Source organism: Grammomys surdaster, unplaced genomic scaffold (genome assembly GCF_004785775.1).
Source record: "Grammomys surdaster isolate TR1022 unplaced genomic scaffold, NIH_TR_1.0 125985, whole genome shotgun sequence".
Taxonomy (NCBI): Eukaryota; Metazoa; Chordata; class Mammalia; order Rodentia; family Muridae; genus Grammomys; species Grammomys surdaster.
In genome coordinates this window covers 2410382-2424888 of record NW_021620801.1, presented here as the reverse complement: position 1 = coordinate 2424888, position 14507 = coordinate 2410382, and the positions used below count along the sequence as shown (strand labels likewise).

General features: G+C 41.2%; 1 protein-coding gene across 1 annotated transcript in view; it reads left to right on the top strand.

The window, feature by feature from the left end:
- Nucleotides 1-14507, top strand: part of Lcp1 (lymphocyte cytosolic protein 1) — a 93679-nt gene that overhangs the window by 66556 nt on the left and 12616 nt on the right. Inside the window, exons 8-15 of the mRNA XM_028754280.1 lie at nucleotides 56-137; nucleotides 1579-1744; nucleotides 3699-3841; nucleotides 6445-6540; nucleotides 8283-8478; nucleotides 10412-10490; nucleotides 11035-11149; nucleotides 12172-12305. Coding sequence (XP_028610113.1) covers nucleotides 56-137; nucleotides 1579-1744; nucleotides 3699-3841; nucleotides 6445-6540; nucleotides 8283-8478; nucleotides 10412-10490; nucleotides 11035-11149; nucleotides 12172-12305 — 1011 coding nt within the window. The remainder of the gene's footprint in view (nucleotides 1-55; nucleotides 138-1578; nucleotides 1745-3698; nucleotides 3842-6444; nucleotides 6541-8282; nucleotides 8479-10411; nucleotides 10491-11034; nucleotides 11150-12171; nucleotides 12306-14507) is intronic.

Here is a 14507-nt window from a genome sequence, read left to right as displayed (position 1 = left end):
TGGGGTTCCATTACTCAGAGGGCTACTTTCTTTAATTTGATTGCTTCTCTTTCAGTAAAATGATCAACCTGTCCGTGCCAGACACAATCGATGAAAGAACAATCAACAAGAAGAAGCTCACACCGTTCACCATTCAGGTGGGTCTCCCCACTGCTCCCCAAGGGTGGTACTGGCCTGGTGTGAATGAGCACCATCATGGCTGAGTCGGCCTCTGCAAGAGCTCACACTTCATTCCACACACCAAAGCCTTGGCCAGTGGTGTCTTACAACCATGGGGTAGGACACATCCGTCTGTGTCTTCTGTTTGATTGGTGCAGCAGTCAAGGAAGGAGACTGGCGTGTGTTAGTAGCTGGGTTTGTTTCAGCCACTTAAGAATCGAATTCATATGGGCTGAAATTGTAACGCAAGTTTTTCTTACCGGTTTATTCTTGAGCTGAAAAGAGAAGCCTTCCTAGGCAAGGAGAAAGATGGAAAATGAGAAATGCTCTGCAGGCCTCCGTGGCACTGCTGACACAGCCCAGAGTGGATTAAGTGCAACCTGCTTCTATCGCTCCACTTGCTGATCAACCAAAATAGTCAGTAGTGGGAAATAAAAAGCTGTGTTTCTAGCTTATGTTCCAATATTTTAACATTATTGTAACTCTCTAGCTTAGGTACCATGTCTAATACCTTAAATCATGAATAATACATCATCTCTTGTTTGGACATAAGCGACCTGTGTACTTTTAAAACAGAAGTGTAACCAAGCTGGGAACAGTAGCTGAACATATGGGGATGCACTTAGCGGTATATTTACTCATAAACGCGGCTATAATAAAAGCAATATTTTTATTCGCCAGCTTTAACGGTCAAGAAGGACTTTCTGGTGGACTTTGTTTTGTTCTTAACTTATCATGCAAACAAAAAAGCTTGTCGACTTCTCTGACACTGACCTCTTCCTTCATGGGACCAAAAATAGGACACAGAGACTGGGCACTCCCATTGTTCCAGCTGTGTGTGAGTTACAGTAGCTGTATGGACGGTCTAGCATCCTGGAGTCTCAGGCCTGTGTGCCTACGCAGGCTTTCTAGTTATCATCTGGAGTCTCAGAAACTCATTCTGTTAAAAACCCAGCCATCTTTTCTGGGAACTTGATTTATATCATTTTTTTTCTCTTTCCATGACATTAAATTTGCAAATCAAAAGGCTATTCTGTTGTTCTTTTTGATGACCCTAATTTACATCAACAATTGTCTTCTTAGCCATAGGCCGTGACAGGACTTCCTCCAGCAAATGGAGACTCTGACTGTATAGAATTCATCAGAGTGCAAAAATAGAAGAACATAAGATTCATTCATCTCATGCCAGAATGGGTCTCCACGCTGGGCACTGGTTTGATTGAGTAGGTCACTGCATAAGCTCAGTATGTGGGTTATGAGGTCTTTTCCCATTATTATTTTTTCTGAGTGTTAAGACTACCGAAGACCTTGCCTCTGGTCCATGACCATTCCAGGACTACATCACCACTGATGGCAATCGGTAATCACTTGGTATTGGCAAAGTGAAAGAACTAAGCTTGCATACTTTTTCTCCCTCAGGAAAACTTGAACTTGGCTCTGAACTCTGCCTCTGCCATTGGGTGCCATGTGGTTAATATCGGGGCTGAGGACCTGAAGGAGGGGAAGCCTTACCTGGTCCTGGGACTTCTTTGGCAAGTCATCAAGATTGGGTTGTTTGCTGACATTGAACTCAGCAGAAATGAAGGTAAGAGTAAGTGTCAGGTGCTGTGAATAGCACAGCTCTCTAACACTGAGTGTTGATGGCTGGAGGAAAACATTAGGCGTTTTCCAGCTGAGAAAACCACTCCGTTATATTGAGTCCGTGGTATTGAAGTAGCAGACCCTTTCCGTGAAACCAGACTTTTAAAAAGACAACGCAAAGGCTTTTAGAGACCACAGACTAGCAGTAATGCTTTAGAATATATAGCTCCATGTGCTGGAACCTCAACCCAGCAGCTGCTTCCTGGCTCACCTTGCCTACAGAGGCTTCACAGCAAGCAAGACGAGTTTTCATGCATATTATGTGAGACGAATCACATTCAAATACGTTAACAAATGCACCACATTGGGAGAGATTGGTTTATATCTTATCCAGACAATCAACAAAGCTGTAGGTTGCCTCTATAGAGGGTGGGAGAGTCTAGAGACCTAGGGTTGTGGTCAATCCTATTGTAGCTCATGCTGATAGTTTGCCAAAAAGCGGGTTTTTAGGTATGCTTACCACCCAAAGAAAAGAGAACAGAGCAGCTGTAAGTTGATGGTACATTAACTTGCTTGATTACTCATGTCACTGTACCTATTGTGATCAGTACATAAAAATACCATATTGTACACCTTAAGTATATACAATACATTTAGAAAAAAATATTAGAAAATCACATGTATAACTCGGAAATTCTGAACAGAAGCCAGGCCTGCTGGAATCAACCTCCAGTCTCAGCTCCTTGGGAGGCTGAGTGAGCTCAAGGCCAACCTGGGCTACTAACCGAGACCCTGACTATATATATGTGCAAGGCTATAGGTTCAACTCCCTAGTGCTGTGGTAAAAAAAAAAAAACAGGGAAAATTTCTAAAGAATGTATATAAGCAATGATAATCCAATTGAGTAGACAGGAATGTACCTTAATAAGGGTCACACAAGTCAAATATTACCTTCAGATATAAACCCCAGCATTCTGAACTCTATAGCTAAATCATAATTATATTTATAATTAAATAAATTATATATATTTAAAATTAATTTTTAAACTTATTTTCTGCATATCAGTGTTTTGTAGATGTATGTACTAAATGCATGCCTTGTGCCTCTGGAGACCAGAAGACAGTGTTTGGTCCCCTGAGACTGGAGTTATAGATGGTTTGAGTCATCATGTGGGTGCTAGGATTTCAGCCCAGATCCTCTGGAAGAGCAGCCAGGTTCTTAACTGCTGAGCCATCTCTTCAGCTCTAGCTCTCCATATTTTTAAAAATCCATGTGTTTGAGCTACAATAAACAGTGAAAATGTTGACATATCACTTTAAAACCGAAATACTAGCCATTGTATTTAAAAAGCAAAAACCAAAAAAAATAGCAAATAGGAATCTTGAAACCCAAGAGGAAGAATATTGATTTGTGAAATCGAATCAACTGAGTTTAAACCCAACCAAGCACAAAATATTTATTCATCTGGGGAGACATAGAGGAATGTTGATTGCATTGTTGGGTTTCTATAATTATACAGGTAAGCATTTGGATTATAAAACACCAGTGGGAATAGAAAAGAGAACATTATCGTGATTGCAAAATTGATCTCTCAAAAGCAGATGTGTCATTGCGATATCAACTGTGGTCCAATAGTCCCGACAGAGTACTTCCAGCAAGTCGCCATGGTTACCTTTATGCTGAAACTCATGTTCTTAGGCAAACGCTTGAGATTCCTTGGTGCCTTGTTTTTTTCTAATTAAAAAAAAAATGGGAATAATTAAGTTAGCTCATAATAATGTACCACTTTTAGGAAGTATTGGTGAATTGCTTCTTTTATAGGAGGGACTTTAATACATTGCATCCAAAGGGACAGTGCGGCTCTTTGGTCTTCTAACAAGGCTCCATGTCCGGGAAGACACGTGTTCCACAACAGCCTTATATTTATTTTGGATCAACTGTTTTTTTATCTCGTCAGCTCTGATTGCTCTTTTGAGAGAAGGAGAGAGCCTAGAGGATTTGATGAAGTTGTCTCCTGAGGAACTCCTGCTCCGGTGGGCTAACTACCACCTAGAAAACGCAGGCTGCACCAAAATCACCAACTTCAGCACTGACATCAAGGTAGGAGAACACCATTGAACATGCCTGCCGCAGTGGAGGGGATTCGTGGAGTTAGTGGGGAAAGCACAGATGCTAGGCCTTGTGTCTTAGCATCCTAGGCTGGCTGTGGTCCTGTTGGAGCCACTTGCTGCCTCCCAAGGGTGAATGTGCAGCTCTAGGTCTGAATCACATGCACATCCACCCAGAGCCCTAATGAAGCTTCAGAGGGAGATGAGTCTTGCTTTGAGTTTCAGTGATGGGAAGTTGATCATCAAGAGAGCATGATGGTGCAAGGAAAATACTACTTTTAAAGTACAGAGGGTATAGGTAGAGTCTAGAGAGATGATTCTCAGTGGTTAACAGCTTGCTGTGCAATTATGGGAACCAGAGTTCAGATCCTAGTGCTCATATAGTAAGCCTGGCATCTCATAGACCTTTATAACTCCAGCTACAAAAGATCCAGTGCCCTCTTTTGGCCTCCATGTATGTACAACTGCACATACATGTGCATACATCATGCAGATGCATACACATGCACATGTATATACATGCATGCAAATAAATCTTAAGACAATAAAGTGTATGTAAGATTTTTGTGTCTCTGTTTTTATAAATGGTGCCATCTTAGAGGGTCTCCTTTTAAAATGTTAAACAAAGATGTCTTTCTGATTACTAATAATAGTAAGTAAGCACAATGCTTGTTACATGTCAGATATCGGCCTAAGCACTTTTATAAGTGTATGATTGACTCACTGAATCCTTACCCCAGGTTCTAAGGTAAGAATTTCATAAGTAAGAAAGCAAATAGGAAATCCATAAAAGAATAGCCAGTAATGCAGACATGTGACCTTCAAATTTATGAAAAAAATCTGTATTAAGGTGATAGGAAACAGCTGTAACCAATGACAGATGGACCAGACTGAAACGCAGCTAAGGAGTAGCTAAGATGAATGAAAGATCAGGCCCCATAGCAACAGGGTGATGTGCAGGGATACCAGCATTGGGAAAGACTTCAGTGTCTACTCTCTGAAACACAAAGGAAACTGTTCCCAAAGACAAAGAGCCAGAGGAAAGGTCACATGACCTGTCATGAGTCTACCAGGCCTATAACTGAGTAGCAGCAGGCTGCTGCACCGTGTAAACTGATCTGGTGGCATTTGGAACTCTGCGTATGTCAGGGACAGGACCAATCTGGATAAAGTATGTATCTGAGAAAAGCTCTCCCCACCTCCCATTCCTGGGGAGCTCCCCTAAGCATACTTCCACTGGTTATCAACAGTCTTTCGACAGCACCAGCCAAAATGGGGCTTAGAGGAGCCAGCCAGACCGCGTTTCCATGTGTGTTCAATAGTTCTGCTCCGTCATGGATGGAAAACTATATACCCAAAATTGTGATCTCAGTCATAAATGGGTCTGATTTGCTCTCACTAAAGGGCACATCCTTAAAGTAATTAACCATTTTAGACTTGGGAAGGTCAGTAGGGCACTTACACAGTCCATGTGCCCTGTGTGTACATAGAGGAAGCTGCTCTAGCACATGTATCTGAGGTGTATACGCAGGTTAAAAATAGCTCATCTCCTGAGCTTTAAGTATTTAAACTAAATTAAAAGGCTTTTAAACTATCTCAGCAAATGAAGTGAAATTCTGTATGCTTCCATTGACTGCGGATAAATTTGTATTTTTTAAGATCATGACTGTGGAAATTCTATTTGTCAGTAAGCATATTAAAGGATCCAATAAAACTTCAGAATTCAGGTCCACTTCAATTCATTATAACCCAGGCTAGCTGTGTTTTCTAGTTTCTAATATGAAGTGGTGAATATACCATGATGATATTTCTCCTTTTACTGAAAGACTATTTGTTGCCTGTAACCCCAATACTTGGGAGGCTGCATTCCAATACGTGGGAGAACATTAAGTCCAAGGCCAGCCTACCCATAGTGCATGATGAAACCCTGTCACAAAAAGAGGGGCCAGGGATCAAGATGGCTCAGTGGATGTACCCTCGCTGTTAAGCCTAACGGCCTGAGTACAATCCCCAGGCCCCATGTGATGGAGGAGAGAACAGACTCCTTCCTGACAGTGGTCTTCTGCTTCTTCCACATAGACACATAAATAGGTTGTAATTTGAAAAAAAAATGTCTACTTGCTAATGTCTCGATTGTCTGTCTTTGAAATCTTTTCTTCTGCTGACTGTCCATTTAAATGTATTTTTAAACTGTGCTTCCTCTCTCTGTCGCTTTTTTTTTTTAATTAAACCTTAGCTGGCTGACTTCTACAGCAGTGTAAAGGTATAGACACATTTTCCTGTATACAATTTAGCTTGTGTAAATAAGTTGTTCCTCTCCCCACCCTGAGGACAACAAAATCTTTGTGTTGCCTTTTATGTTGGTCCTGTAACTTTTTCAATTGTTAGACTCCTTTGAGGAGTCCCCAAATACAGTATGCAACTAGATGGAGGGGACTGTCTAGTTGAGTGAATGTTTCTAGGTCAGTTAATTGCTGTATTCCTGAAGGACAGGAATAAGAAATAAGATGTTTGCTTTTAGGAAATGATTGTCATGTTAAGTGTGCAACCAGCCACGCGCTGTTTTGATCTTGTGATTTCTTAACTTTTTTTCAGGACTCAAAAGCTTACTACCACCTGCTCGAGCAGGTGGCTCCAAAAGGAGATGAAGAAGGCATCCCAGCTGTTGTGATTGACATGTCAGGACTGAGGGTAAGGCTGCGCCTGTTCTCTAAAGAGAACACCATGCTTTCTTGCTGTTGACTGTTCCTTTGTGCCACCTTGTCCCCTGTTCTGCTTAAGCGTCTATTAAACTATTAGCAATTTTTGATACTAATTATAGAAAACTAAATCTGGACATAAAACATCAGGATAAGAAATGGATACTAATGAAGTGCCGTGCAGCACACAGCACGTCTTTGTATGCCCGTCATTTCAAAGGCTCAACAACACCAACCCGGGTCTAAGGATTAGAACATCAGTTCTTTTTTATTTGGGATCTTTTATTTTTCAATTGATGCACAATAACCGCTAATTTTTATATATATAAATTTATACCTCTGTGATAGAACACTGTGATCAAAAGCAAGTTGGGGGAAGAAAGGATTTATTTGGCTTACCTTGGCTTACCGTTTCCAGTCTTAGTCATCCTAGAGGAAGCAAGCAGAAGGGCAGCAGCTGAAGCAGAAGGCATGGAGGAGTACTGCTCACTGGCTTGCTCGGCCTGCTTTCCTGTGCCAGCCATCAGAACCATCTACCTAGGGGTGACACTTTCCCAGCCGGATGGGCTCTCCCACATCAATCATCCTCTAGAAAATGCTCTACAGATTTGCCTACAGGCCAATCACATGGGAGACATTTTCTCAGTTGCGATTGCTCTTCTCACATGATGTTAGCTTATGTCAAGTTAACAAAGAACTAAAATTGACCTTGCGCCTTGGGTGGTGATTGAGTCACAAGAAAACTCATGAGATTTTGTTGTTACTGTTTGTTTCCGTTCGTCTGGTGTTTCACGGTGCTTGGGAGAAAACCTCCACCACAGACTCACTGCGCACGTCCCTCGGTTTTACCACCGCGTGTAACACCAATCATCTTGTTTTTTTTAACATGCCTCATTTAAAGTCATTGGGATTGAATCCAGTGAGTTAATATTGAAGTGAATCCGAAGGGGGGTTGCAGTAAAAGCAAATAAGCAATGCCGTTCATGAGACGAGCGTGTAGCTAGTACTGCAGCGGACTAAGGAATAGCTCTAAAGTCAGCCTTTTGCTTTGTGGAAGTCGGTGTTTCCATGGACTTTACATACACGGGAGCATCATCTAAGACATTTCAGTCTTGTTTTAGAGTCTGATTACGAACGACTTGGGAATTGTCCTAACTTATTTGAGCATGTGCTGCAGTCTTCAATCTGAAATTTGCCAAAACCAAGCTATTATGGTATATTTACCACTGGCAGTACGGAGGTTGATAATTACTTTGGATTTTAACCAACCTAATGTGGGAAAAGTAATTGTATAAATCAGATGTTCTTAATTTACGACTGCAAATGTCTGCTATGAATTGGAAATAGGACTATAAATTATTCCTTTTTATTAAACTTTCTAATAGTGCAAATTCTCATAAAGTCTGTGCAAAATAAACTATAAAGAAGCTTAACTACTGAAATAATTTAATCAGTGCTTATGATAAGATGCCAGATTTTCCTGCATTTCTTTTCAAAAGTGCAACTAGATGTTCATCTGAACTTGCTAACTGAGGAGGGGAGCCTGGTGTCAGTTATGGATCCTGTGACTCTGTGACTTGGGTGCATGTGGTAGGTGTGACAGTAAGCTGTGGTGAGGATCCGCCTGTGGTAGGCACTCACTGAGCACACTGATGAGATCTTCGTTCTCATGCTATGCTTGCTCGCTTGCACACGGAGCCTTGATCCAGCCTTTTGACATCCTTTTCATTGCAGGAGAAGGATGACATCCAGAGGGCAGAGTGCATGCTGCAGCAGGCGGAGAGGCTGGGCTGCCGGCAGTTTGTCACGGCCACCGATGTTGTCCGAGGGAACCCCAAGTTGAACCTGGCCTTCATTGCCAACCTCTTTAACAAATACCCTGCCTTACACAAACCAGAGAACCAGGACATTGACTGGGGGGCTCTCGAAGGTAACTATACTGTAGCTGCTTAAGATGCTCAGGAAAAACTGCTCAGAGCTCTGGTTCAATGGCAATTCAAAAATCAGCCCCGAAGCAAACACAAACCCATCACGTACACAAGCAGGCCATCAATTCTCCAATATACAACAAATAGAATGAATTAATCAAGTCAATTATAGCCAAGCAGCAATAATCAAATACAATTAGATCACATCCATTATACATAGGCATCATCTGTTATTAACTGTTGTAGGGAAGACATTGGATTTAATTATTGGATGAAATAAATTCTAAGCTCCAAAATCCTAATTTATATACGCAATGGACTGTGTTAATTCCTAGAGGCTAGAAATGGCCTCCGGTCGCCATAAGAGGTGAGAGCTAACTCATACTAGGTTGTGGTGGCTCAAGCTTCGCTTTTATTTTTGTGTCTTGTCCGTGTCATTAGGACACAGGAGAGCATTTTAAAGCAGAATCCTGACAGTCACATTTTACAAATGAAAGCCCTAATATCGGACACACGGCACGTAACCAGTCAGCTCAGCTTTGACTAGCTAATGATTCCAGGGATAGTTACTGATCCTTTTTAAAACATGAGCTGATCTCTACATCAATATAAAAATAAAGGAAAAATGACTATTGAATGGGTGTTATTAGCTCAAGAAAGTCCACGTTATTGTTCTCTGAAACCCTTTCAACAGTGCCTCAGTCTAGTTATTGACACAGTATCAGTCCACATCCAAGCCTGCTGCTTCGGATAAGTGATGGTTTAGTGGTTGTGTGCCCTGATCTTGAATCTGTGCATCAAGCGACTAGTCAGTCATCCGTTCCAGCTGCCACTCTGGCGCCACCGCTCGGTCTTTCCCAGTAAAGCATATAAAAGCCGAACTGAATCTTCCTCCTGCCTCCCCGTTCCTTCCCCATTTCCCGCCTCTTGTACACCCCATTAGTAAGTTAGTAACTCTCATGTCAATTCACCACTGCATTCTATTCTGTTTTGTTTTTATTTTGGTCACCCAAACTAATGGTCTTGGGTTCTACTAAGGTATTTTCTGCCCTTCACTCTTAATCTATTACGTAAACAAATAATACCAATAATTCTTCATTCGAAATGTCTTCTAGATTGTTTTTCCTTTCTGCCCTTCTGGACTCATGCTGCCTCATGCATCAATTGTCTTAGTAGATCTTAGGGACCTTCCCTCCCTTCATCAAACGGTTAAATTTACTTCCTTCTGTATGACCCCTTCTGCATGTTTAATATAATCGCATATCACCCTTCAGTAATTCTGCACACCACTGCCAGGCACACCTGGCATAGTTTTCATTGTTTCTCTGCCATGCTATTATAGCAGTCAAGCCCAAGAACCTGCAATGACTGTGTGTGTGTGTGGTAGCAGATTTACACAGAGATTCCCACTCCTGGCTGCAGCTTCTAGACAGTCTTAACTCTGCGGCTACACTGTGCAGATCCCTGACACATCGCTTTTCAGTATTCTGAGTGGAGAGTGTGCCTACTGCTCCCTCTGGGCTCATGTTTACATTCTTGCTACTCTTATGTCTTAGTGTCTTCCAAAATGCTCTAATCTCTCTTCATCCCTATTCAGCTTTTTGACCCCAGAAAGTGAAGTGCAGTTCCACACTTCCAAATGTGGGCTATGTGGCTCCCCCACCCCCGTCTTACCGATAACAGCAAACATACCTGCCTCCTCCCTCAGTGTATCCAGTTGGCTCTGTGGAGCCTCCTTTGTGCCTCCAAATCTTGTTAGTTGCTGTAGAAATGCTTGTAGAAATTAAATGGGGAAAACTAACAGATTATCAGCACACCTCTATAGTGTCTGTTCTACTCCACATCTTTCTTCTGAATTGCACCCACTGTAGACAAACTTAGATCATAAACAAGCCCTGTTCTAGGTCATGTCTTAACCAGTTTTCACTAACCTAGGTGAGACGAGGGAAGAGCGGACATTCAGGAACTGGATGAACTCCCTGGGAGTTAACCCTCGAGTCAATCATTTGTACAGGTAGGAAGAATTGGGAGCTCATCCTTCATGTGGAACATAGAGACACTGAAAGAGCATAGGATCCCACACACCATACCACTGTGGTGTGTGTTTCCTTCCTAAGTGTGTACTTTGGAGGGATTACAGAAGTACCACAGGACCGGCTCTGCTGAGGAACTCACTTCAGTGCCTCAGTTATCACTGTATTTAATATGAAAATTAAACCTCTGCAAAGTAGCAAACTTGGGGCATAGCAGAAGCTCATGACCTTCTCAGGAGCAGGCAAAACAGAAAGTGTTTTCAGTTAATGCCTCCTGTGCTGTGCTGCTTCTAAAGCCATATTTCTTTTCCTGGCTAAAGGCAGTTTTTGTCCCTGGAAGGAACATAGTCACCTGAGAGGGACAACCTCTCTCTGAATCACAATATCTACATTTTTAAAGATGGAATTACTCCTACCAAATTTCTAGGGTCCCTAGGAATGTTTCAGGAACTAAGAGCCTCACTTAATATAGTCTGTGAGCAAAATGTTGGCTCTCTGAGAATTCTGTGTGTTTGTTTTGTTCAGTGACTTATCGGATGCCCTGGTCATCTTCCAACTCTATGAAAAGATCAAAGTCCCTGTTGACTGGAACAGAGTAAACAAACCTCCATACCCCAAGCTGGGGGGCAATATGAAAAAGGTAAACAATGATTTTCCCGATGGGCCATGAGGCAGGTTGGTAGCATTGGCCTGCAGAAGCTCTTTGTGAGCGCACTATCAGGTGGCCAAGCTTTGTTGCGTGTTCAGCAGGTATTAACCGCAGCAGTTGGAGACCTTATGAATATTTCCATTACAGTGAACCTGTCATTGCAGTTGATTGCTTATTTATAATTCATGTTGGATGTCTCTACTCATTATCATGAAAATTTTCCAATTAAGGTAATTAGAGAAAGCAAAGCCACAGGGTCTCCTCCCACCCAGCAAGACCTTCATTCTAATTTTCTGAAGAACTGGAGCTTCATGCTCACAGCTTGGCTGGTATGGTTTGCCTGCTGTCAACACAGTGGGAACGTAGTTTTGTAACAATAGGGTCGGTACAGCCACTTCTCACCGCTCTTCATCTTTGTGGTTGTTTTTATAGTTATTTAGTGTGTGTGCCTGTGTGCATGTGTGCATGTGTGCATGTGTGCATGTGTGCATGTGTGGAGATGCATGCAAACATACACATATGCTACAGCATGCATGTGGAGATGAGAGATGACACCTTGCAGGAATCAGTTCTTTCCTACCATTTATATTCCAAGACTCGAACCCAGGTTATCCCTTTACCTGCTGAGCCATCTCACGCACCTTCTGTGGTCCTTAATGATCTACGAGTAGCCACATGACGATTTGCCTACATGCCTATCTGTTATGTGTACATAAGACAGAGAATATAAATTTTTTGCTGTCTATCTATGTCCAAAAGTCTAGCTATTTTAGAAATATCACAGACAGATCACTGAGGCTGGCTCACGATGTACTGCAAATGCTCATGAATGCACTCATGATAGTAAGTTTCTTCTAGTTTTAATTAATGTAACTCATTAGTGCGGAACCAGCTATTATTTGAGATTACACAGGTCTGATTTGTCTAATTTTGTATCTTTATTTTGATCATTCTCTGATATTTATCATAACCAAGGTGATGCCTAATTTGTTTTCCTTTTGCCTCACTCACAGCTGGAGAACTGTAATTATTCAGTGGATTTGGGGAAGAATCAAGCTAAATTTTCCCTAGTTGGCATCGCAGGGCAGGACCTCAATGAAGGAAACCGCACTCTCACGTTGGCCTTGGTTTGGCAGCTCATGAGAAGGTAACATGAAGCACAGGGATGAATGAGACTTCAGTGAATGGGTCGTTTATCTAGAAACATAATAGAAATTTTCAAGAAAAGTGATTTAATTTAGCAAAACCATAACTTAAGTTAGATTTAGTAACTAAAGAAGTGCCTTTAGGTTTTCTGCTACTTCTTTCTTTAATTTTTAGGTTTTGTTTGAGTTCTTATGAAAATCTATTGTTAGGTTCATTTGTATTTTAGATTATTAATTTGTCTGAATGAATCATACTTGTATCTTATTACAGAGTGATCTTCTATGTGCTGGCCTATTCTTTGTTCCTAACATTTTCTCCCTGGTGTTAATATAGTCACTACAACTTCTCCTGACTGGTGTATCTTTTTCTCATCCTCTTACCTTGAACTAATTTGTATCAACACAGTAAATTATTTTCATTTAGGTTTGAATCTCTACCTTAGATCTTTTTTTTTCTTCTATCTGGAATCTTTCTAATAGTACAGGTCTGTTGATAACAAATTGTTTCAGTTTCTATAAGCCAGAAAAGGCCTTAATTTCTTTTTTGTTATTGAAATATATTTTCTTGGAATGTAGAATTCTATTTTAATGTATTTTTCTTTTAGTATCTTCAAAATAATGTTCATTATCTTCTTACCTGCATGTTAACAGCAGAAAACCTGTTACCACCCTTGTCTTTTCTCCTCTGTGTGCAATATGCTTGCCCACCTCCCTGGGGTTCTTCTAAGATTTCTCCTTATCACTGGTTAAAAATAATTTTATTAAGTATGTTGTGTAAAATTATTTCTTATATTTGAGAGTCCTTGAATTATTGGGTGGTATAGCTTTTAACTTTGCATCAAACTTTTAGTGTTTAAGTATTTGTTCTAGATTTACCCCCACCACTGTTGGGAAGCCCTGAGTGCACATGAATTCACTTGAGGAGTGTGCACTAATTACCTTTAGTTTTTGTTTCATGTTGGAAGATACGGGCTGGTGTGTCTGTAAGTTAGTCGGTCTCTTTTTTCTCTGCCATGTTTCATTAACTCCATTTAGTGTATATACATTTGAATATATATTTATTTCTATATTATAGTATCTACATCCAGAAGTGTTGAATCTCTTTTCTTTTATTTCCAACCTCACCTTCCGCCTGCCTCCTTGATCATGTAGTTGCGGTGATTTCTTTTCTAGTCTATTTCTACTGATTCACCTTTATCTTCAATACAAGTGCTATGTTCTCACTCCTTTGCATGCTGCCTATTTTTCTAATCACCTGCCAAACATTGAAAGGCTTACCGTGCTCGGTACTCGGTATTTCTCCATTCCCTTGGCAATTTGTGATTTTGTTCTGGGATGGGGGTCAGGCTCAACCCAGTTTCAATCTTCTGAGGCTTGCCTGAAGCTTACTCCTCCAGAGCTCATTTGCTGCTTATTAGTGAGATGCTAACTGAGCATGTTCGGTGATGACCCATGTGTTATTAATTCTTTCCTTTCAACTGGTGGGAACCAAATGATTTCAAGCCCCATGTGAGCTTCAAGGGGTGTTCTAGCTGTTCTTTCCCCAGCCTCACATGCATACACTGGGTGATATTCAGCTGAAATTTAAAGGATCCCTCTGAAGATCCCCAGGGCTTTTCTTTCTTGGTTATATCGAAAATTCTGTACTGCAAATTCTAGGCTCCTTAATTTCCTTGAGTTAGAAACACCATCAGCTCAGTTTATGGGGTTTTCTCTCTGCGTGCAACTTGGTGACCTCTCTGTGATGGGCTGTCTTAGGGCTTCTTCATCTCCCTGGTTTCCTCACAGAGGCCACTATCCCATCCTTCCTTTTGTCCAAGTCTGAATGACATTGTGTGTTAGGTGATTATGTCTGGTCTCTCTTACCTCATCATATCTCATTAATAAAGAACTTTAAAGTTCTCTCTACAAAAGTTCTTTCTAGAGAATTTTAGATACATTTGGGAGCCAGACGAAAACTTGACTAATGAGTAGCTACCTCATGATATTAGTTAGATAACAAATAGGAAATATATATTAGATAAAAATAAACTGCCGGGCTGTGGTGGCGCACGCCTTTAATCCCAGCACTTGGGAGGCAGAGGCAGGCGGATTTCTGAGTTCGAGGCCAGCCTGGTCTACAAAGTGAGTTCCAGGACAGCCAGGACTACACAGAGAGACCCTGTCTCGAAAAACCAAAAAAAAAAAAAAAAAAAAAAAAAAAG